The 26129-nt window shown below is 32.9% G+C and overlaps 1 protein-coding gene across 3 annotated transcripts in view; it reads right to left on the bottom strand.

The window, feature by feature from the left end:
* Positions 1–26129, bottom strand: part of LOC110445337 (polycomb complex protein BMI-1-like) — a 63206-nt gene that overhangs the window by 6299 nt on the left and 30778 nt on the right. The window contains exons 1-6 of one of the 3 annotated variants that reach the window (XM_021489895.1): positions 18104–18228; positions 17808–17953; positions 4182–4278; positions 2260–2315; positions 864–911; positions 392–530 (exon numbers count right to left, since the gene is read on the bottom strand). In XM_021489895.1, the coding sequence (XP_021345570.1) occupies positions 392–530; positions 864–911; positions 2260–2315; positions 4182–4278; positions 17808–17919 (452 nt within the window). In that variant the 5' untranslated portion in view covers positions 17920–17953; positions 18104–18228. Of the gene's footprint in view, positions 1–391; positions 531–863; positions 912–2259; positions 2316–4181; positions 4279–17807; positions 17959–18103; positions 18229–26129 lie in introns of those variants that run through there. The other 2 variants (XM_021489893.1, XM_021489894.1) reach the window with 2 other exon arrangements.

Genomic DNA, 26129 nt, shown 5'->3' with positions numbered 1-26129 from the left:
ATGCCATTTCAATAACATATGTACGTGTTTTTTTGTTTTTATTGTATTTTAGCACATCTGCTACCGAGTCACATTATCTTTGGAGATATTTAAATGACAAGATAAACATCATATTTATCTGAATACTTTTATTAAAGAATACTTAAGTTAGATTGACTAAATTGCTTGCTGTTCGTATGACATTGAAAATGCGTACATACAATATAAAATCAATTAAATTTAATTGTGCTTGATAAACAAAACGTTTTAACAGGCGAATTTGATATATTTTGTTATACTATGTTATAAGGATTAAATTGTCATTGTTGTTTTATTTATAATGAATAAACAACAATCAACTTGCAAATAAGCCAAAGGTTATATTTCCGTATAAATGAAGACCGCTACGTACTTGATACTGAGCTGTAGGGCCAGGCTTATTTGTTCATCCTCTGAGTAGATGACTCGTTCTCTCTGTTCTTCTTCTTCATCCTCTCCGATACACGTTCCAGGGCTTCGAGCCTTACCCCGTAACTCCAGGGCTGCATTAGCTAGTAATGAAATAGACATTATTATGTTTGTATTTTTTATTTCGGTTTATGGTTACCATCGTTTAACAGTATATCTTGCAGTGTTATTGATATATTAAATATCTAATACACTTGTTGCTGCAATTAACAGCTCCTTTTTGTAAAGTTATATAATCACGTATTCAGGTAAATGGAGTTAATTATACAAAAGGGAAAAAAGTCTCACAACTGGAATATTTTATCTTTCAAATTTTGCGTTTAGATGGAAATAGGAATTATCAAATATAGGACAACTTATACATGAAGTATCAATAAAAAGACTTATACAATCAGCAATATATTTTTAATTCCTACCATCGTTTGGTTGATCCTTATAGAATTCTCGCCGTCTCGTCATTTCGTCTGCAATAGAAAAAAACGTATACAATAAAAATTGATAATTATTTGAATGTAGTAAAAACGGCTTTTTTAAACTTCTTATTAATTTCCTGAAAAAAAATATTGAAATCGAGCTCCGACAATATCGACCTACTTATATAAGGCAGTTCATGGCGTATATGCTAAACGTGGAGACATCCTATTTTTAATTGCAGATGTCGGTCAAAGTTTTCATAAATATTATTCTGATATGTCTACAAAGCATGAATTATCATTCCGTTATTAGGCCCCACTTTGATATTCATGCCATTAAAACGTTAAAGAAATCCTTCTTCAAAAAACTGAAGTATTTATGCATGTGGCGTTTGGTTTCTACTGGTTTCACTGTATGGAATTTACCTTCCTTGTGTTCATATTGAACAAAATTCTCCCATCACGACTAAGAATAGATAGTATGAATATTTCAGTAAATTCAATGTTAATATGTATGGATAAAACGTTGTTGGTTAAATAACTAAAACAATGATCACACAAGCCATGAACTACCTCTATATACACAGCTATGTTCAGGCAGCAGCAACATGCCTCGTTTTGAAATACTAGTGCATTAAGTTTTATGTGATCACATTGACGTCACACACATGCCATTAACTGATGCTGCTGCACTGATACATCGCTCGACATATTCCACTCCACATCACATCGACACCGAGATATAAATGCATCTTCTGCCTTTTTCTGCTGATTGATATGAAACGACTGTAGTACCACACACGTCTGTGTCAAGTGATAATTACGTCAGTACTATACACCGACATTACACTGTATCTCAGAAGTATTGTGACTTACAATCAAAGCTAGCGTGTAATGTGTACGACGTGTAATCAGTGGCATTGCTATAACTAGTAAAAGTGTTGTTCCACACGAATATGTGTTGATGCATTTTAAGGAATATATGAACACACAGGAATATATGAACACATAGGAATCTATGAACACACACGCATTATCCAGGGATGATTATTTCTTTCTGTAACATAAGGCTTCAGTGCGGTATATCAACTACAATATAATTTAATGTTTTTACTTTTTACATTTTTACATACAATGTATCACGGGTCAGCGCTACTTATAAAGGGACCTGAAATAATGTCAGTACTGCAGTACGCTACTGTTTAAGTGAAAAAAATAATTAAGCATTATTTTTGATGGTAAAAAACTTGAACAATTAACTATCTGATGCTATTAGACTAACAATAGACGTGCATGTTGACAGCAGTTAAATAAACTAAAGATATGTTAACATAATTGTAAGGCACTTAATCCATTTTTAAGATAATGTCAATGTAAATGTATGATACAGGACACTCACCTTTGAATAAACCTGGTACTAGTTTGTACACAATGTCCTGTAAGGTGTGATCCAACCTGAAACAACAGTGGAAATCAGCACGTGATATGCATTATGTAAATGACATACTCCAAGTTGTCATCAACTATGATAATATGAGACTGTACACGTGACACTTATGTTTATGACATTATTCCATATATTTATTGAATGTACATAATAATAATAACAAAAAGTCCATCACACTTAAAATTCGACCAAATGCTAATAACAATAAAATATTACTTCTCTTGAACTTGTTCTGAATAAATGATGTTTTGTTTTATTAAATCTTGCAATTCATACAGCGGAGTATCGTTATTAAGGCCACCCTAGATCCAAATGAAAAATGGCGCGATACTGATACGGTCATGTTACTGAATACTGTTTCGAAAAGCAAATGATGACTACTGCGACAACCAGACTAGTAGTGGCTGGTATACCGGAAACACTTATTACACGGCTAGTTATACAAAATGGAACGAATATTATAACATTCAAGCTACCTTATAGCATCGGCCCGGTTTTTTAATTAGCGCCGAGTATTCGACTTCTAGAAGAGCGAGTACAGTCCGTTGTTTTGTGCAGTCGACTCCTGACGAAGCCAGAAAAATGCATTGAAAATCTCAAATTAGACACACTCGCTCCGAGGCAGTGAAAACCAAAATAGACCCTTCCTCTTCTGTTCTGTGTTGAATTACTTCCAAACGATCGTCTGCTTTTGTAGTCACACGGCGCGTGCTCGCGCGTGGGCTTCTCTCACGCACGCGCTGCTTTGTATGGTTTGTGAAATCTGAACTTAATGTCAATATTAATATTTCATCCGAGTGTAATTACTGTAGAGAGAGAGAGTAGGACTACGGAATTCAAATGACACTACATCCGATTTTTGACATTTATTGACGGTAGACACGTACCATATCTAATACAGCATAGGTGGGGCACTGTAACTTATATCTCGGAATAACAAAGGGCAACATATTCAGATACGTTATTTATGTGTGTACGTGTAAGCTAGTAAATCAGTGACGTAACACATTGAATAACATTATCACAAGCATAGCGTTGTACCTATGCTGGGAATGATGTTTACATCTCCACTTACTGTAGATGTATATATAGTATGTCTGCTGATATTGGCCCAACTGTTGTGTATCATGTATCATAATAATTTAAAGCTCTGCATAATATTTCAAGTTTTGAATGCATTTCTTTTTAAAATGTATATCGATATATTAAAATTTATAGATATGTGAATATGTTACTGTTAAGCGGTGTTTTATCACCATTGTAATAAAACGTATTTTCTTTTTATCATTGAATATAAATTATATATATTCATGTTTGCAAGAGATACGAATCTGTTTACGCTCGGTAAAGTAATCTATAGCCAATTCCCCTAACACCATACCAACGATCATGACAAAACAAAAAAACTCAAATTCGGTATGTAATAATCCAAATCTTGAATCACGGCAAGACCTTACCTCAAGAACCTTTTTAACCTTATATAAACACACAGGCCTTATTATGCTTAACCGTAATACAGTCCAAAGTAACATACCATATGTTTTAATCAACTGTCTTGTAAACAACTCTGCATGCAAAACTGTGTATTCAAAACAATACCAAAACTACAGACAATTTGTTTTCTAATAACCACAAGAAATAATAAACAAGTGTCATTTTGAAAACCTGTTAGTACTTTTACATTAAATCAACTTTAAAAAGTGGGACCTTCTGCAGAAATCAGTATTTTGGTGTACATTTTTCTCTTTCTTTTTCCCTTTTTTCTTCTTCTTCAATTTGACTCAAAGAATAAGCACCGGATTTTACATTATTACATATTTACCGAATATTAATGGAAGGTTTTTTTTTGTACACTAGGTCGTATTGGAACTTACCTTATATTTAACAGAGGCTTCGTCTTGTGGACTTGTACATCGCAGATAGGACAGAACTTACTGCTCTCCAAGTACCGGACAATGCACGTCTTACAAACTGAAAACAAGGACAGAAATAAAATAAGGTACGGTGCCGCCTTAATACAAAATTTACGGTATACAACGTAACACTAAATATTTGCTTTACAGTATAATCTGTGCATATTTAAAGTAAGGATATAATAGCAAAAAAATACCACAAACAGTACACTCACTTGGGCATTTATGATATTGAAATCATTCTTTACCAGAACCACAAAAATGTTCCATGTTTCCTTTTTTATGTATTGAAAAGTATCTTGGTTATTGTGAAAACCAGTTATTCAGATGTTATTTGAAATGCCTAAAGAATTTCAATATGAATACAAGTTCGGTCTTTCAGCGACACAGAGTTCGTATCTATAACAATAAGTGATCCATTTTTTAACAATGATAGGTTTCGGCACACTGGCTAATGACAAAAATCCCATTCCCGATAAATTAGTGCACAGAAGTTAAACTTCTGCAAACGACTATCTCGGTATACTGTTACTCTTCCTCGCAGTGTTCCTGTATTAGCAATCGTCTCCTGCTGTCATCGGGTTAGCGACGGATACCGTCTACTGCGGATAATGTTTCTTTTATAATCGATATTTGCATGTTTCAAAATCGACAATAAGCGAAGAAAGACCATGAGAGAAATACCAGCTTTCTCAATTGCTGATGATTTGTCAAAATGTCTGTATGAAATGCCTCCCTCGAGAATCTGCCCCTGCAGATAAAGCACGGGAAACGTGTAAAAGCGGTCGATATTCGCTTCACGGATGCTTTCAGAGGAGTTCCTCACTACAGTCTGTTGTAAATGTCAATCATTCATGAATTCGTTTATTACTCTTGAATAATAAATTATTTAGCATTGAAAGCAATACTATGTTCTCGCGATGCCTGGCGAACTTGACGGGCCGACTTGAGACCATTCGGCTTTTAGTATTTTTTTGTATCTATTTTTATTCTTCATTAACCATTCAAGTATATAACAAGATGCTTGCATTCCCAATGCTGTAGCCGTATTCATTATTGGCCCAAAGCTGGTAAAGATTATTAGACAAACTCTGAACTATATATATATATTTATTTGTTTAAAACAAGGCTGAAATTTACGATATCTTCAAATGAACATACACGTATGCAGTTTTATGAAATTAAAATCAATATGGACATAATAAAAGGATATTGTTGATGATGATGCATATTGTAATGATATATATATATATATTTATAAATATAGTTTATTTTTCATTTTGTAATATTGTTTGATTTCTCTGCATAATTATTTCTTCTTCTTTTGTTTTCAAATTGAATCCAAACAACAACCTACTTTAGATTTGTCATTGCCACTTTTTTTTATCATGATATATATATTTATATATATACATTACAGCAACATGAAAAATATTAAAAAGTCATTATTTTGACGAGTGTTTGATGTTAAAAAGAATGATATCACTGTATCATATCAACAAAAACACAAGCACTAAATTGAATACCTGATGGATAATCACTGGGTAACATGTGAAAAGAAAATGACATCTTTTGTTATTGGTTAATCTAGTTATATATGTTTACAACCAAAGGCAAATTTCAACAATAACGATAAGGTAAGTTAACGTTACGTGACGTCATAGAGTGGTATCTTAACGTATGTCAGTTGAAAACCTAAGAAGAAATCCAAATTTGCCAGGAACAAGACAACAAACTGCTTGGTATGTCTTTCATATTATCGGAAGCGTTTTGTTGCCTTTACAAGAATGTGTTTACCAGGATAATGCGTACATTTACTATACAAATCAATATTTTAGGTTGATTTAAATCAACTTATACCATTTCTTAATATAAACTATGACCGATAGCTCGCCCGCTTACATGTTTTAGATGATTATTAATGAGATACATAATCTTTAATATATATTTCTTTAATATATACAATAACAATGCGTCAATAACATTAAAATATTTGGAAAGTAAAATTACCTTCATATTTCCTGATATTTTATAAACAGCTGCACCATATCTCATAGCAGGAATATTCAAATTTTCATTCTAGAATGATTCTCACAAACACATATGCGTTCATGTGTACTTTAAGTAAATACAGATGTACGTGGAAATAACGTGAAAATGATGTAGAATCATAATGTTATATCTACAACGTGATGTATCAATTCGCAACAGGGTATTCATATTTGTGTTGATTAACTTAATTAGAAGTTTACTTATATTGTTGATTAACTTAATTAGAAGTTTACTTATATTGTTGATTAACTTAATTAGAAGTTTACTTATATTGTTGATTAACTTAATTAGAAGTTTACTTATATTGTTGATTAACTTAATTAGAAGTTTACTTATATTGTTGATTAACTTAATTAGAAGTTTACTTATATTGTTGATTAACTTAATTAGAAGTTTACTTATATTGTTGATTAACTTAATTAGAAGTTTACTTATATTGTTGATTAACTTAATTAGAAGTTTACTTATATTGTTGATTAACTTAATTAGAAGTTTACTTATATTGTTGATTAACTTAATTAGAAGTTTACTTATATTGTTGATTAACTTAATTAGAAGTTTACTTATATTGTTGATTAACTTAATTAGAAGTTTACTTATATTTTTATCGCAGTGAAAAATACTCACACACATACCAGTAGTTTTAAGCAACGAAATTCATTTATACAATGTTTATATAGTAATTCACAGTTAGTTATATTGACTGTTGGATTATTATTGAAGGCTTTCTTGGGACTTTGGTTTGCTTGCATTTCTTTTTAACATTTTACTGTATTTTTCATCTAATGGTTATGTTTTAATCGTTATGGTTTATTTTGAAATAAGTGTCCAATAGTTATCTGCAATATCAATTTAACTGAGATTGACTTTAAACTCAACATTTATATCACATTCAAACATGATACATAACGCATGTGACAATGCCTAATTACAGGTAAATATTTGATGTATCCGTATTCCATGTAAATAAATGATTGATTGAAATAGATAATGCGATATTGTCAATCAATTAGCTTCCAAACGTGACATTAAGTACACGTTAATGCGTGCATTAAGGACAGATCAAATATCGGTTATTGTCTAGTAGTTATAATATATGTAACTTATATTGTGGGCAAAATATATAGTAATGGAACCACACACACACACACATATATATACATATATATATATAACCATATTTGTATGTATTGAAAGGAACATACAACACTATAAGCACAGACGTTTAATACGCAAATCAATTGTTACATAAATGTAAGGTCGTAGTACGCAATAACCTTTTACTAAATATAATGGGAGCAAAAGTTCCTAACAGACACACATATATCTGTAGTTAACCGCAAAATGAAAACTTATCCCAAAATATGCTGAAACCTATATCACAAAAATCATTATATTCATATTCTCACGACTATTACATGTGTTCGGGTGTGCGGTACAGGAAATTAATACACTGTCTCCATGTGACATGCTAGGATTGTGGTATGCATAGAAATGTCGTTATTACAAAAATTCCCACTGAGCGACATGAATTGAGGTTTGTTAATACTGTTACAACATGTTATGGACCAGAAACAACTGTTAAATATAGGAATAACTCATGCTGTGAGAGGCATGATCAGACTCGAGTAGAAAAGCTCAAAGTTAAAGCTGTAAATACATGTTCCTTATGCGTGCCTTTATAATCTTATTTATCTTCCGAAGCATTCAAACTTTCAATGTAAATCGTTATTGGAAGTAGAAAAAATGATATTATTTTCATTCTATTCAATTAATAACATTTGTAACCAATAACGTATGACGATGAGAATCCTATCCTACACTGACTGCCGTGACCACGTGTGTAAAACGATTAAATATTCTCTTTCTCGCTAAATCAAACACAGCGGTGATTTACAAACGATTAAACAGCTCTACCACTCATACATAGAGTCCATAACCCGTTATAAACTTGGTATGGTCGACATTTTATTTGATATCCAGCGCTATAGTTAACATCTTTATCTTCATACTGTTCATACTTCATCTTCGTACTTGGACATTACATTATTTTCGTCGTTACCAAATTTCGTGGACTGATGGCAATATACTTCTACCAGTGGTGGTGCCAAGCAGAATCAATACGAATTAATGATATTTTGTTGGGACTCCTAGATCGTGGATGGTGTATTCTCAGAAATCCACGAAAATGAATACCCCACAAATTATTGTGAATATACAGAATAGGTTAACCAAAAGTGGGTGAAATCAATGGGATGTGTTTTATTCAGTCATAGCAGGCTATATATTGAAAAAACATGTTTAGATATCATCTGCATTATTTTAAGATAATTTTTGAATATTCAAACAAAGTCCATTTGGCTTCTTGGCTTGAAATGAACATTTGATCGAAGTCTATTTGGTTACCTGTAAGTAGTGTATATGATGTTAAAAATGTTTACTAACATTTGTTTATGGAACATATTTAGCTAAATTCCAACACTATTGCATTTGTACAATAACCCTAATCGATTGATTATAGCATAATGCTTAATAAATCGGCGTTGGCGACATTGTGTCGATTGAAATCTATTACATGTTACAAAGCATATAAGATCCATGAAATAGTCAATATATGTATCGTCTAATTATCTACTATGTAAAAGATGCAAAACTGATAAATGCTAAATGCATCATGTTCAACTCAGTTTTCGAGAGATATGTTTTGCTGACATAAAAGTGCAAAAAGGTGTTAAATGTATATATAAATCTGATTAAACATGCATATTTGCCAATTTAATTGCTTGCTCTGCTTATCTATGATCTCGTGCATTAATCTTCACATTCACGTAAAACAAATTGAATTTGAGAATCCTTCGTACAACGAATATCACGAATATGATAATGCCGGGAAATTACACTTAATAAGGTATATACACAGTATAACAGAGAAATTGTATCATTGCGTTTTTGCCTCGTTTCATTCCATTTTTAGTTGCGTTTTCATTGCGTTTTCATTCACCTCCGTTTTTAAACTGAAACGCTTTCACCCCTTTGATTATGGTCTCGTCCGTAAACTTCTGACTACTTGTAATCCGTTATAGGGGTTGTCGACAGTCGTCCACAAAATGACAACAGTGAAGAACTTACATAGACCGAGAAAGACGATGCTTCAGCACTCACATTACTGAATAATTTACTTATGTTATTACTAAGCTTTTGAACTACTATTTTTAATATTTGAAGTTCAACAGTTCGGATTTTATTGCATATAAGGGCGCTATAGGCGCTTCATATTTAGCTGTGCGAGTCTTTTATACCAAACTACCAGAGAAGACGTAATGTAGAGAGGATGTTACGTAGACGGGATTAGACAAGGTGTGACGTAGACAAAGTGTGATGTAGATAAGGTGTGATGTGGACAAGGTGTGACGTAGACAAAGTGTGATGTAGACAAAGTGTGATGTAGATAAGGTGTGATGTGGACAAGGAGTGACGTAGACAAAGTGTGAAGTAGACAAGGTGTGATGTAGACAAAGTGTGAAGTAGACAAGGTGTGATGTAGACAAAGTGTGACGTAGACAAGTTCTGATGTAGACAAGATGTGACGTAGACAATGTGTGATGTGTGATGTAGATAAGGTGTGAGTAGACAAGGTGTTTAGTAGATAAGGTGTGACGTAGACAATGTGTGACATAGACAAGTTCTGATGTAGACAAGATGTGACGTAGACAATGTGTGATGTGTGACGTAGATAAGGTGTAACGTAGACAAAGTGTGACGTAGACAAGATGTGACGTAGACGATGTGTGACGTAAACAAGGTGTGATGTAGACAAAGTGTGATGTGTGACGTAGAAAAGGTGTAACGTAGATAAAGTGTGACGTAAACAAGGTGTGATGAAGACAAGGTGTGGCGTAGTCAAGGTGTTGCTGTAGACAAAGTTTGACAATGACATTGAGTGACATAGACATGGTTTGACGCAGACAGGATGTGATGTAGACAAGAAGTGAGGTAGAGAAGATATGATGTAGACAAGGTTTGATGAAGACAGTGTGTGACGTAGACACATGTTAATGACTTTCGAAACGGATGAAACATTAAACTGAATGTTTTTTCATTGAATTATTTAGTTTGGATTAAAGTTTTTTTATGGTATACGTGGCATGGTGTTTATTTAGTAAATCACGATCTTGGGGCATTTCTTTGGTTAATTACGGTATAACATGTGAGTAACTACCGGCTTATTTACTCACTGTGTTCATTGAGAAACACTACATGTAACGTTTTATCGATCGCAATCCAGAACTTCAAATGTTTCCAATTGAAATCTTGCAAGTGAATTGATTTGTAAATCTACTTGGCATAAGAGCTCCATTGTTCGCATCAATAACATTTCTGGAGCTTAAGTAGGCTTGACTGCATGAGAAATGTCCATTTTACATGTGCGTTTTCAGGGAATTTACAGAATTTAATTTTCAATTCTATCAGTAAAATTGAAATAAGATCGGCCCCAAGGAGGGTTGGGCTCATCACGGCACACGGTAGATTTAATGGCTCGCCTACAACACCACTTGCCAGTGGTATTAAAGCGAGCTTTAACAAGGAGATGGATGGAGCTGATACAATCCGAACAGTTATTAAAAATAACAAGTATGGAATTTCATTTGTTTTACTATCGCGAATTAATTTCCATTTACGTTTTTTGGGTCTTTAGCTAAAGTACGCTCTTTCGTTTAATATGCTCCTTCTGGGAATGTGTTTAAGCAATATTGGGAAATTACCTCTTTACTACACCAGTTGAACAAAATAGCATTGCCTAACTTACTATAAGACACATGCCACTGGAACATAGAGCATATGGAATGGAGATGATGTGCACGCTTTGCCATAAAACCAGTTTAGAAAAGTCTCATAGAGATCATAATGGGTCAACTGATCCATTTTTCGAACCAAATCTAATTCGTACCAGATAACGTGCAAAATTGTATTGTAAATATTTCACATCAACGTTCATCGACGATTCCATGCCTTCCCTATTATACATTCCTAAAATGTGTATTAATATAAAATATGCACACGACTTAATGGTTTATTTTTTGTTTTTTTGAGTTACATTTTAATTGGTAGAGCCTTGCAACAAAATCTTCTATTGACATGATCAAATGATTGATAAAAAGACACGATCTTCATTGCCTTCCTGAACAGACGGCAAACAGGATAATACTCTAGGAAACGAATACAAAGACTAAATGGACGGAGATGTGAACGGACAAATAAAGAATAAATAGAAACACAATAATCTGGCGTAAACCCAAATTATCAGTATCTGTATTCAGTCCATTAGGACAGAGAAAACAACACAGATGCCGCAGAGACAACAAAGATAAAAGAAAAGACATCAACAAACTTAAAGAATATCTTTCGACGAAAAACAAAAAAGAACAGTTATGTTCCCTTTTCCAGCTATGTATGTAGGAAGCAGCTTCAAATTAGTTTAGTTTTAACAAATTTTTTTGCAATAATACATTAAGATTTATTGCGAAATATAAATGCTTGGGGATAAGAAAATGAGCTTAAAGCTTTTATTAATTCCTTTACACAGTTAATAAACAATGTTACGATTTGTATCATCATATCATTAATGTAAAAAGCGATTAAATATCGATCGATTATTATCTACAGATACCGTCTTATAAATTATTAAGTGTATATCATCTACTACACATGTTGGTTCATATCATTACTTAGTCAATTACATTGATGTGTTTCTGACCCGTTCCCCACATCGGATTCATTGATGAACTGATACATATATATGTCAGTGCATATGTACTTAACTGCTAAAAGTACACAGATTTGAGTATTACTAATAGGTGCAAATGCATATAAAGAGCAAAAACGTTATTGCCTGTTTTGTGATCAAAAATGTATAACAATATATTTGGTTGCAATACTGTTTGATCTAATCGCTTCAGCGTGGCACGCAGCAAAACTATTAAATCATTATATAGTAAACCATTATCGCTTATACCACTGTCGTCGGAATCCAATAATTAATAAACTCCCAATGCACACATATAACACTGAAAGGGATGTTTTAATGTTCAAATGATTGAACTTAAGAGCGTACCTTATAATTAAATATCTATTTAAATACATCGCCGTTTTCATAGTTTTGAATGCATACCATCCGATATGAGTTTTTTCTCACCAATAAATGGAAAATCAATCATTTCAATTAAGATTTTCTTCAAAGAATTTAAATAACTTTGGTTACCTTATAATAAAAAAAAGAAGAAGAGAAGAAAAACCAGTACTAACGCTATATATTTTTCTTTCATTCCAAGAGATAAAACGGATATTAAAGAATATTGAAATTATATCTATATGCGAAAGGAGAGCCCCTGTTTAAACGTATTGTTAGAAATATGTTTTTGTGTTGCATTCTTAAGTCAACATTTTCAATATTAATTCCCATATGTGTTCATTTGAATTGTCTAATTTCAGCAACGCTAGTTGAAGGTAAAGTCACGAGAGCTACAGAGTTCCCCAACAGTCTCGCCAAAATGGAGATGCTAGGTAGTAAACCAGCATTGAAGAAGTATGGTTAAATTTCCCGGTTTATTTGGGTATATATGACCCGTTCTGCTTTATATATCTAAACTGCTGTTCATGAATGAAGTTTTTTATGATAAAATTAAATACTAAGGCACGAACAATCCACAAAATTAGGTCTGAAATTGATAGTCACGTTTTGATTATTTAATATGTTTTAAAAAGATCGTCTCCCTGCTTTGAATACAGTTTTACTCTATCAACGCGTGCATTAAACATATTAATTTATTTAGTATTTCATAACTTTTAATTAAAATATGAATAAATCATGTCAGACAAAATAGTTAATTAAATAATTATACTACTGTTACTTCAGTTTTTTTTCGTTAAACTTTCTAAAAATGTCTGTATTGGTTTTTATGTTAAAAACCAAATGAGGAAAATTTGAATACTTTTCATTTTTTCCCTAATATTTTGATCTTTGTAAGCCCATATCTGAACGACACCGAACTATTGCAATTATAAGACATCTGAGCATCGATAGAAAACTGCATTCCTAAAATAGTGACGCATATTGTCAGTCACAAAGCGACGGGCGGTCAGAAGGGACACAAAAGAAAAAGAGTATCTCGATTTATGTAAAATGTTAGCAATGATGGCAACCTATCAATAGGTGTACTGATCATAAAACATTGCAGAAAGATCCATATTTCCAAACGGGAGCACGTAACGACCTTGCAGAGAAATATAAGAAGAAAGCGTATTTTGTTTTATTTTACCTCGAACTTACAGAGGGATATTTGCCTAGATAGCAATCAGATTTTTCGCTGAAAAACAGCTGAAATACTTTCTCGCTGCTTTAAAGGGGCTGGTCGGGGAAAAAATATCATATTTGCTAAAATGGCATACACATGTTTAAAATACCTTCTTATGAAATATACCGATTCAAATTTTGCTGAAATTCACTCCCTAAGAGTAAAAAATATAATTATATTAAAGAAATCCTAAATCGTCACCTGACAGTCTAAAACTCTCAATTGACCCAGATCAGTGATGTAATTTTACCGCACGCGCACGCGCGTCATCAACAAGGCCAAATGTAAACATCGCGGCGAAAGAAAAAGATGCATGCAAAAGTCATGACAGGCACGAGGTATCAATACCGTTATATATAACAACATATAGGTAGGAATACTACACTTGCATCATACATGACCTTTGAAAACAATTATTTACGTATAGTATTGCTGTCTTGTCCGCTAGTTGAGTCTGACATGGCACATGACGGCGTGGTATTGTCGTAATCTTCACTGCCTCACTTTCGAAACAATCACGTGACATATAAATAGATCTGCGCTAAATTTACGCGGAGCTTCCCCGAGATTTCAGTGGTCAAAACTGGACATTGCAAGCAGAACTTGACCATCATATTGCCGTGGTATAACTTTTGGAAGGCCAGAGAACGCATTTAGACCCATTTATTTTGTAATTTTCCCACGACCAGCCCCTTTAAACCTTTAACTTTTATCACCAAAGAGGCGACATTTCTGTTTGATCAAATGTCAATCATGCTGTTTTCACTGTTCGCAAGTAGGTATACAGGTGGCAGTGAACAGTCAAAAATGTCATGTCATTGATGAATTAAATCCCTAAGCATTGATAGGTAAACAGATGAAGTACTTTGATTTGATAAACATATAAACGATATATATTACGATTAACAGCGGTTTAATCAATTAGCACATACATTAGAAATCAACCAGTCCTAATCTAAATGTTTGATTTTCTTAAATTTTGGGGTGTTTTGCACCTCCCGTTATGTTTAAACAGAAGTTTCGACAATTTGGATTTCAAAAGTGTTGGCCTCTACCATCACCAATGAAACCTAGAAGGACGAAGCAGGTATATGATGTATTGTAATTTATTTCTATTACTAAAGTTTAAAGGTACAATCACCTGTTTGTTTGTGTTACGTTATTCGTGCTTGTGAGTCTTGATATGACTCTACTGTTTACTTTCAAAGGTCATACAAGTACCTGATTTCGTATATTATGAGTGCTTTGACAATGTCAACAGGGCAGTAAATATAACGAGATAATAACTATATTGTACGTATTCCAGGCCCGAAATGGATAGAAAAAAGACACCAAAGGTGTCAATATATCCTCTACTGTGTACATGAACATTACAACGATTATATATTGTGTTACACTACATTAAAAAGAAGCTTCTCAGTTTTTGAAAGTATGTTTTATTTTGCATCAACCAACAGCAGTCGCAACAACAGTATAAAGTGACGGTATCTGGTACTCTAGTCAAGCCAACATTAATTTCTGAGTATAGAATTCCCGACTTTTTGTGGTTACGATCTCTGTGTGTATAATATATCTCAACTTCAGCAATTATCAAGGGACTTTTATGTTAGTTTGTTTGATTTCTCTTGCAGTTTAAAGATAAGTTGAAGCGCAGCATTGATAACATCGAATCTCTCATTTCACGGGTCACCGGCCCTAGAGCAATGCTATAATGCACTTTTGTGATGTTTCACCGAGCACAAACACTGTTAAGGAAATCTGCGGGGATTCCGCCCTATGCCATAGCCATTCAAACATACTCAAGAGGAACATAAAAGAGATAATAATATCACTGATTACAACTTTAAGAAAAAAACAGATTTCACGATTTGTTTATCTTTTATTTGGAAACATTTTTTAAAAATCTGACGTATAATGTTTAATTACATAGTAGATATCGACATTCTAGACATTTTAAATGCCAAGATCTCTAAGTATCAAGGTAAAATTTGAATGGGTGATATTTTGATAATTATTTATTACTTTACTGACATTTTCTCTTTTTTATTCGAAATCTTGTTTTGTTAACAGTATTTATTTTCCTGATTTCTATTTCAACCAAAAAGAATATATGTTCGTTTGATCCAAAATGACTATCTTCAGAATATACATATTATGGGATTCTTATTCTTTTACAAACAAAAGTCCTAATTATGCTTTTATATATATTATTACAACCAAATTCAGATATCTTAAGACATCTACCGTAACAATTAGCATTAAAAAATGATACAACTAGGTTCATGTACATGCATCTATTGACAGCTACCATAACTTAAACCATTACTATTGTTACAAGTAGATTTAGATATTTCAACTTCAGCAATTATCAATTAAGATAGGACAATGGATATCTACCGTAAATTACACCATTACATTTGCTTCAACTAGAATACGATATCTAAGGACCTTAACCGTAGTATATACACCATTAAAAATGCTAAAGCTAGATTTATAAATCTATTGACATCTACCGTAACGTATTGCAATAACATACAACTCTTCAACATTTTGGCAGGCACACGTTAAAATACCTTACATTAGAACATATGTGTATTATTTTAAATAACAATGCTAATCGTAGGTTTCAGAATGCCAAACTAGATTTTTACATTTTTTCTCCTATATGTTTACACAATTCACCAAAGTAGCATTTATTAGAGAGAAACGTGTTAAATATTGACGACACCAAACAGTTTTTGCGCGATAAATACCATGTATGTTGGGTGAAGATTGAACTGAAATGTAAAGTGTAACGTACAGTGTGTGCAGAAGTCGATCGGTGCAATGTGAGTTCATTTTAGGTGACGGAGTCGTTGCTATCGCTTTGAGGGTTGGCGAGGGTGAAATAAATAAGGTTTTTTACTTGAACAACAGTATAGTTAATACAGGACCAACTCTGTTCTTAAAAGAAGTATTATAGGTATTATTTGAGTCATTCGTATAGTATTCCTATCATAGCAGGTTTCTTGTTTTACGCCAATGCAAAAACTAAGGGCTGGTGGGGACGGTATTCAGGGAAAATATTGCCATTCACTAGCCATGTTGGTGTGTAATCACATGGAAATTTCACAAAAAGGTCACAGCAGAATCCGGTCGAATAATTTACTCACTCAGATGTCCCCTTAACTAGGTTGCAGAACAAACCAACTACTCCGCATAGCCCGATATTAGTCGCCTCGTACCATTATGTAGTGTGATACAGCAGACAATTTCGTATTCACTTCACTTGGTGTCATTTATATCGTGGTGACGATTTCGGAAATATCGGAGACAGAGGGTAGTTATTGTTGTGGTGATATTTTCGTAAATGTCATGTAAAAAGTTTTGTTTACGTGTGATTTTTTTTTGTAGATGCAATGGCGACATCAATTCCAGTTAGCATTGTCGACATTAAAGAAATAGCGTTGTTAATATCGGCGCAAATGTTTTGAATGTTTGTTTTGACAATGATGTCGAAATCGGAGCGAAGGTGTAATATGTATCGGAGCGACAATGCAGTGCGTATTAGATAGACGATGTCTTGATATAATTTTCATAATGTGATAATGTGATGACATTTCCGATGCCAAACCTATTAATAAGTGTGTCCTATACAAATGGAATTGGACGATATTTTGTGGTTTTTGAACATAGCAATAACAGTATAACAAACGACATTCGAATATCGCACTGTACCCTAAAGATGGTTAACCATTAATAAAGTGCAAAGGAAAACCACAGAATATATATTTTCTGCTTTAAACAAATAAACTACTTTGACGTTTCTCCTCTTATACCCCTAGCTTCAGTAACAAGATTTTCCTTTTCCGCGCCAGCAAACACCTGTTCGGCAACTAAGAGTGGATATTACACACAACCCAGTATCGACCAGAGAAAGAAAAGGCAGCGTTTAACTGTGTCTGTTGCATAATCCTGTTCACAGTCAATTCGGTTTTGATCTCAAATACACAAAAAGCTCGCGCTTGCTGTTTTGAGTTCGTATATACCTTTTCTCAATTATCATGACCGCCTGTGGAAGTAACAGCCCTCGGCATTATCACATCCGCTTGCAGATAAATTACATTTACTTATGGGCTAACATAAACCTGTTAAAGTATCAAATGGGGAGCTGATACATAAGTTATGTATAACGTATACTTACAGGAGTGTAGACATTCGACTATGGTGGTGGCATCGATCAGATATCCCCCGCAGAGGACGCACACGAGATGAGGGTTGAGCTCTGTGATCTTAAGTCGAGTCGAACGATGCATGGTGTACAGCGTTTTCTTCCCACTTTACATGGATCTGCACTGAAACAAATAAAACGTAAATTAATTAATGATAAGCTATCAGAAACGGAGAATCTCTCGCAAGGTCGTAATTACGATTATAATGATATCAAGTGTATGTCTGTGTGTGTGTATGTTATATAAGATTAACATGAAAGACGTTTACCACACTGGGCATGAATGTGTTGTAGAGTAAACATTATCTGGGATAAAAACTATGGCAGTACATCCGACGGGGGCATATCGTGATCATAATCTCTACAGTCATTCACTTGCACACACAAACATGAATAAAAACACGGGGATATAAGTCGGCTCAAGTGATTCAACTGGAGAAGGACGTCAATGCGATTGTGGGGAGTTGTATCTAAGTGCCGTGGTTAAAGGTTTCAAGTGAGGCCCGCTGGCGTGAACTTGAGGAACAAGACACTACACAATCTCCCTACATCACGCTCCTCCCGCTTAAATACTTCAATTTTCTCCAATTTCGAACAATATACAAAGGCTTGCATTAATGAGATTGTTTGCGCACGATGTTTTTGCTAGGTATATATGGGTTTTAACATAAACACAAAGGAATGACTTTGTAATGAATTTATGATTACGATGCTATTTTATTGGCGAGGTTTTGGTCGTACATCAGATGATTTAATGATAACGTCTAATCACATTAACTCCTCAGAAGGCAATATTATTATTTATTTACGAACAGCCAGTATACGTACTTATATAGTAAGTATTCTATAAATAATAATATTATGTCACCTTTAATATCTCTCTCTCTATATGTGTGTGTGTGTGTGTGTAACGAAGCTGATAAATTCTTACACAAGAACTATTTTAATCAATTACGTGCAGTTAATTATGACATCATTAATAAAGTTCATATCAGAATGTACATTTATCCATGATGACCGATTTATTCCTCATTGAGACAACTATTTATTGAAAACGATAAAATAGGAACAATCTTGCGACCTTTTACTACAACATGTGGTGGCTCAGATCTATGCTTATCCAGCCTTGTCAATTCATGACATCATATACGTAATCACTAAATAACTAAAAATACTGCCGAGTCATGCTATCAATTATATTTATAAGAATAACATACAGTATACCTAGAAATCGGATTTTGTATTTATGTCTACACTACCCAGCCTACACTATTGTCTGTCGTCACAACAAAAATACTACTGTCTCCGTAATCAGGTGTTATTTAAACCTACCTCAATACACTTAATATTCTCTATGTATTGTAATTTATTAACACATCATGTTATTTTAAATACGCAATCTCCATAAGAAAACTAAAAGCTGAAGAAAAACATTATTTTTGTTTTCAAAATATAGATAGAAATGTCATCCCACCATGTCAGAATCTGATCTATAATTAGCAGAAAAGTCAAGTACAAGAACGGACAAGACACTAAAACGAAAGGAAATACGTCAACTTTTCAAAGAACTTCCATTGCACGAAAAAGATAAATATACAACAAAGTTCAACCGGTTGTATTTTATTGTAACAAAATTCAGTTATTGAATGCCAATAATTCACGAATGTAAAATTAGAATAAGAATAAATGTACAAATGTATTATACAAATCATACCCTAACAAACACATTTGATATGTACATGTTCATCTTATGCAACTGATTTCAGTAATATTTCATTCCGGATGTCAGACTCAAAAGGTAACATGTATTATATATTATTGACTGTGCATGTAGAATCACAAGTAGCACCTGTTACCTAGATGTTGAAACAGACTAGTCATGTGTATACACACAGAAACAGCCTGGTCTTAACACATGTTACAATTCTTTTATTCAGAATGCAATGAACATGCATCATACTCTCCATACATTTATAAGATGTTTATTTTTAAATAATTAAAAATACCGATAATTAATTGGATCTCATATCAAACAAAAATCCAGAAACAACCAGGTTTTAATACATTTTAAAACCTTTCATTCAGAATGTAATGAAAGTGCCTCATACTTTCTGTTATATCGTTAAGAAAATTTGATTTCATACAAAAAACAAGTCATTAAAAATACCGTTAATTAAACTGGAATTAATTTCAAACAAAAAGCCAAAACCAGTTTTAATAAATAATACAGCCCTTCATTCAGAATGCAATGAAAGTACCTCATACTTTCTGTTTATTTATAAGAAATTTTGATTTCTTTCCAAACAAAAAAAAATAAAAACCATTAAAAAAATACCTATAATCAACTGGATCTCATATCAAACAAAAAGCCAAAAACAGCCGCCAAGTCTTAATACATATAACAGCCCTGCATTCAGAATGCAAGGAAAGTGCCTCATACTTTCCGTTTATTTATAAGAAATTTCAATTTCTTACAACAAAATCATAAAAAATCATTTAAAATATCGATAATCAACTGGATCTCATATCAAACAAAACGCCACGAGGTCAGTATTTTAACCGCAATATCAAATAACGAGTATTTTAACCGCAATATCAAATTAAGAGTATTAAGTTTTATAGGGAACACACGATGTGCCATTAGCTATGAAATCTGTATTGCTTATAAATAAGTATCCAAACATATTTCTGAATGTAGTCGGCTGTTTGTATTTGTAGCGATGGTGATTTGATGCAGCAGAGAGATAATGTCTACCTAATATTTATAGATTATATTCAACCCTGCGATCACCTCACAAATGTAGCTTTTATGTTAATGCCAGTAGCTTAATGCGATTTTGACATTATAGTGTATCAAATTTTCAAAATATGAAAGATCAATGGTAAAACTAAACCAAACAAATATACGCCGACAGTTATCTTCTGTTACAGTTTCCGATGTTTCAATTATAAAATAGGAAATACGATTTCACAATTACAAATCAGGTGAAGATAACAGATAATGATATTTACGTTCATTATACTAGGAAAATCGGCAAAAAAACATGATATGCCTTTATTATTCTGCAACATACAGAAACATGTTCATCTTTTTATTCTAAACATCGGTTGAAAAACATTTTGTACTAATAAAAGAATTCGTTATCTTTTGTAGCAAAAGTTGTACATTTTGGCCTTACAAATGTTTGTTGTAGGCTTTTTTGCCTTTCGCTGTATTTGAGAACACTTAAGGGTTTCATAACTTTGACCTTACGTCTTAAGATAAAGTAAAAAGGTAGTAAATGGTTATTTGTCTGGTTTTCTACATATTTTGTTTTCAAATTTCTTACAGATTTTTTAACTTCTTATTTCTAGCGATTTTTCCCCAAATAAGCATTCAGACTTAACAACTTTTTTAAGAAATTATTGTACATTAAGTATATACCTAATATGCTATACTTTGACTGTTGTGTGATAGCGTTTTGTTTTGTGAAGGCCTATAATGTTCCGCCTCTTGTCATTGATTTTGTTATCAGTATCTTCTCCTGTGTGACCATCCTCGATCTCTAGGAGTTACGCTCACGTCGCTTGTAGAGAGCGAAAGTGAGCCTAACCCCTGGATATCGAGGATGCTGTGTGATCGATTTATTGAGATAAAGTTTTGGCATTGTGTATTGAAGACATGGATTAGTTGGAAAGTGTTCCTTCAAGAGAAATACAGTTTATAATAGAAATCGATATTGGGACACGACGAATACGCTTTTTTATAATGAAATCAAAATATGACTTATGATAATGAATTTGTTAGTTGTGACTTAGTGAGTGAGTTAGTTATTTAGTTAGTTACAGGAACAAAGTGTATAACTAGCTAAAACTGTACTATATTTGCCTTATATAACATTTACTGATTGTTTTTTTTTATATTTAAAGTGCATGAACCATGCAATGAAATATTTTAATTGATTTTCTCGTGCTATTTTCATCACAGGTTTATATGATGATTATGTTCATTAAAGAAACATCATTTAAATTAAACTTGAAAAACGAACATTTCAAATCCTTTCATTAGTTCCTTTATAATTAAACAAAGGAAACCACATCATTACCTCGGGCAGGATTTCAAAAGCTAACTTGTTGACCATGTATAAGTACTTCCACTACTTATGTACCTCGATTAACGCGATTAAGATGATACCAAATGATGCCCGGAGAAAAAATGAGAAAATTGTCAATATTTTTGTATTTGTTTCACAATCAGTTATTTTTCAAGTCGATAGATTGTTTTGGCTTAAAGATATATAGCTACATCAGGTACGTTGTCGAACGTACTTAGTAAAGTACACCAATGGCGACCTTAACAGAAGAGTTTGAATGCGTTCGACGTCAGTAGCATATATATATATATATATTAGTAGATTGATATGTATCACGTTGTATTGAACATTTATTTTGTTCAGACTAGATATAAAGAGAAACACTATACATAGCTATCTAAATACAGATTAATTAGAAAATTTCTATATTTACTTGTTGTTTTTGATAAATCCAACTACATTACATGTTGTCTTAAACAACAAACAACATACCTTTTTTATTTGTAATTATTATAACTTACTCCATATCTGTTAGAGATTTAAACAATGTAATAAATCGATTTATATATTTATATTTAGTACACATAATTATATTTCAAATCACATTTTTAAGCAAGAGGTTATTGATTGAAAAAATGGTAGTGAACTTGACTCGATTATATCAAACTGCTATTAATGATGCTTCAATCAAATGTTATTTTCACTTTTTGAATAAGTAATATATACTTTTGCTGATGTCATCTGAAGGAGATAAATTTGAATAACATGACAAACATATTTTTGTTAACAATTACATAATAATGAAAATATCACTGATTTATTTTTACTTCTGTGTGTAATGCGTTACGTCATGGTGAGGTGCTTATTAGTCAAAACATTCCGGAAATATATTCAGATGATGTTTCATAGAAACATATATCACACCAAAGGAACTTCCTCGTTGGCGAGGTTTTATCCATCAAGATGTGCTGTTATATTCATCGCAATATTTGGAGACTAAATGAAGTATTTCCTGTATTTTATGTATTTATTTTTAAGCTTTCGGTGGGTTAAAATGACAAACAAACAATTCTTCAGAAGCACAATCACAAATTTTAGCATTCGTGAATCGCATTACAGTAACTTAGCAGCAATATATCCGGTGTCCATATTCATTTATAACTAAGGTAGGTGGTGACGCTTCCATTTGCCTTAACTATTATATAGATCAGTTTAGGTTAAATTAGTTCATTAACAACCATTTTCATGAACTTATGAATGCATTTAATATTTTAAAATTTAATTTAATTATATTTTTATTTGATGACACCGGTGATCTTATGCTAATGGTATGACACAAATACCAGCTCTCAGGAAATTGGAATCACACGTATCAACTTACGTTTAATACAGTTTAAAGATTCTCGTTCTAAAGAAGGAATCGTTACAATCAAAATTCACGTCAGATAAATTAGAGCCATAAAATAAGCACTGAATCACAACGAAATATTCATTACATTCCACCGGAATGAATTTTAAAATAAAAGGTCGTTCCTCTTGTATAATTGGATTATCATAAAACGTGTGATTACTAATAGACACAGTTTTGAAGTTATTTAAGAGAGTCATTTTCGTGTCACAGTAAACGCATTTCGAGAGAAGTAGTGAAATAATACCCAATGTTGAATCCAAATTCTAACAGAATTTAAAGGACTTTGTATTCAAATACTGGTATTTTAATTCAAATATGATTGATACTCTGTATAATGTTATCAGTGAAATATTAGATTTTCATGTATAGTAGTAATTTGTATCTCGAAATTAGTAGTTTGTAAAATGAAAAAGCGAAACGTATTTTAAGATGTCCTGCTGGTTTCCCGTAAATTGTACAATCGCCTGGGTGCTTTTCATTTAATCGATACCGAAGTAATATTACTCTGATTTTGCCTTCAATTTCGGTCTGTATTTGACCTTCATATTTGGACATGACGTATCACAATACAATAGTAGTAACACATTTGTATCTACACCCATTACAATGATACAATAACGACAACACACTGTCTCTACGCGTTATGCTCATTTTGTGTGTACGTGGAAAGGTAATTTCCATTTTCGTGAACTTTGTGACGTAATATACATTTTCAGTGTATGTCACGAAGTAATAGCCTTTTTCTGTGTACGTGGTGAGATAATACATATGTGTGTGTACGTGGTGACGTAATATACATTTTCAGTATACGTATTGATACAATACCCATTTTCTGTGTACGTGGTGAGGACATTAGTGTACGTAGTGAGGTGATACGTCACGTCCAGCAAAAACATTTGCAGTATCTGAAGGATATAGGTAAATAAGGAAAACCGTGAAGGAATACGCAGTTCGGGCACCGACTTGTTCGAGTAAGAAGAGGCATTCGAGTGTGTTATCGAGTAAAACATATTCTAGTTAACAGAGATAATCGACTCGTCCTAGTTTGACTTGACCGGAGTCTGTGTCTTGTATTGCCGAGTTATATGGGGTTCCCCCCAGATACCCCACATGGACATGAAACACTGCCAACAAAAGCACGGCATAAATGCTATTGATCGTCCATGGCGCTAGCTCCACAGTATTATCTGCTTGGTTCTTACATTTCCTTTACAAGATAGTGGGCGCATTCCTTGTCTATATGCATGAAAGCATAAGGTTCAATATATACATTTAACTATTAAATCACACAGTAAAACACTATCACAATACTTATTATTTATATCGGATTAACACTTCTTTAAGGTTAAAAGTAAAATTGGCTACATCATCGATATTGTCCTTGAAACATGTTTCCAAGGTTAAATTCTACTGCCTCGTAACTGCGTGTTTCGCTTGTCGTGATGCGGAAGTTAAGACATACTATAACGCATGTTGCGACTATAAAACACTACTCGTAACTGTAGTTTTTGCAAATGTATATCACACCGTTTTAAGGCGGCACACGTGTGACAGAATATAGTATACAGTTTCATGTATATAGAGGATTGTAGTAGTATCTATAAAGAGCACGTGTGTACGGATTTACGGCATATAGCTGGACGTGCTTGCAACACACGTGACTATATATATATTAAACAGCCGTGTGTAACATACTGCACACAGTATATAAATGTAACACACGTGTACAGATGTACATATATAGTTGTCTATGATACGTTTGTATAGACATATATTATCATACCCTTTGTGTAACACAGTACATATTATAAATGCATATGCCTCGCATAAACATATTTTTAATATATGTCGTCATTTGTGTGGATCATGAGTGTATACAATATAAAATATAAGTGTGTGTAGCATGCGTGCACATATACACTATATAGCTGCGTACAGTGCACATGTGTGTAAAACGGATTCAGTGTTACAGTAATTACCTATATTTGCCATTTGTATATATATTTACCGTTTGTGACACGTGTATACTAACTTACTGTGTTGATTTTTATAACACAGTGTATATTTACTGAATGTGAAACGTTTGTACCTTCATAGAGGTAAAAATATCAGCAAAGAAAAATCTGGCGATATTAAGATTTTTCGAGCAAGTATGTAGTTAGTATGTAATTCTACGCGATTATACGGTTATCCCCACAGGATTTTTTTTATGAACATTTTGTGAATTTTGTTTTATTCTTTTTATCACTATGACGTATAATTCTTTTTATCCTTATTGCTGTATCGTACTATAAATATTACCCACATGCACATTCAATATCTACAACACATTTATATTCATATCATCAACACTGTCATTCTGTAGATGTATTTATATCTACATGTATAAACATTATGCTAATGAATACAATACATGCATGTAAACGCTGGTGTATTAAATGGAACGAATGTCATTCCTATCATGTCAATGCCTTGCATGTTTAAACCAGATGTGGATTGCAATGGTATTAAACCAGATGTGAATTGCAGTTATAACATAAGTATTCATGTTAACTGATATCAACATACGTTTATGTTAATAGAAACAATAAACCTATATAAAAATATATATATACACACCAGTGCGTTGAGTGCAATAAAACGTATATGACATGATATTTATCATTTGGATACTTTGCGTAATAATATACCACATGTGGTTTGCTGGGCTGCATAACTGGCATCAATTCAAACCTGTTCTACTGTTATTACAAACACGGGAACTCACCAGATAGGATTGACACAGGCAGTCCCAGCTGGTATATCACACTA

Source organism: Mizuhopecten yessoensis, unplaced genomic scaffold, assembly GCF_002113885.1.
Source record: "Mizuhopecten yessoensis strain PY_sf001 unplaced genomic scaffold, ASM211388v2 scaffold2213, whole genome shotgun sequence".
In the NCBI taxonomy this organism is placed as follows: domain Eukaryota; kingdom Metazoa; phylum Mollusca; class Bivalvia; order Pectinida; family Pectinidae; genus Mizuhopecten; species Mizuhopecten yessoensis.
Note: the sequence above shows the minus strand (reverse complement) of the source record. Positions and strands in the feature narration are given on the sequence as shown.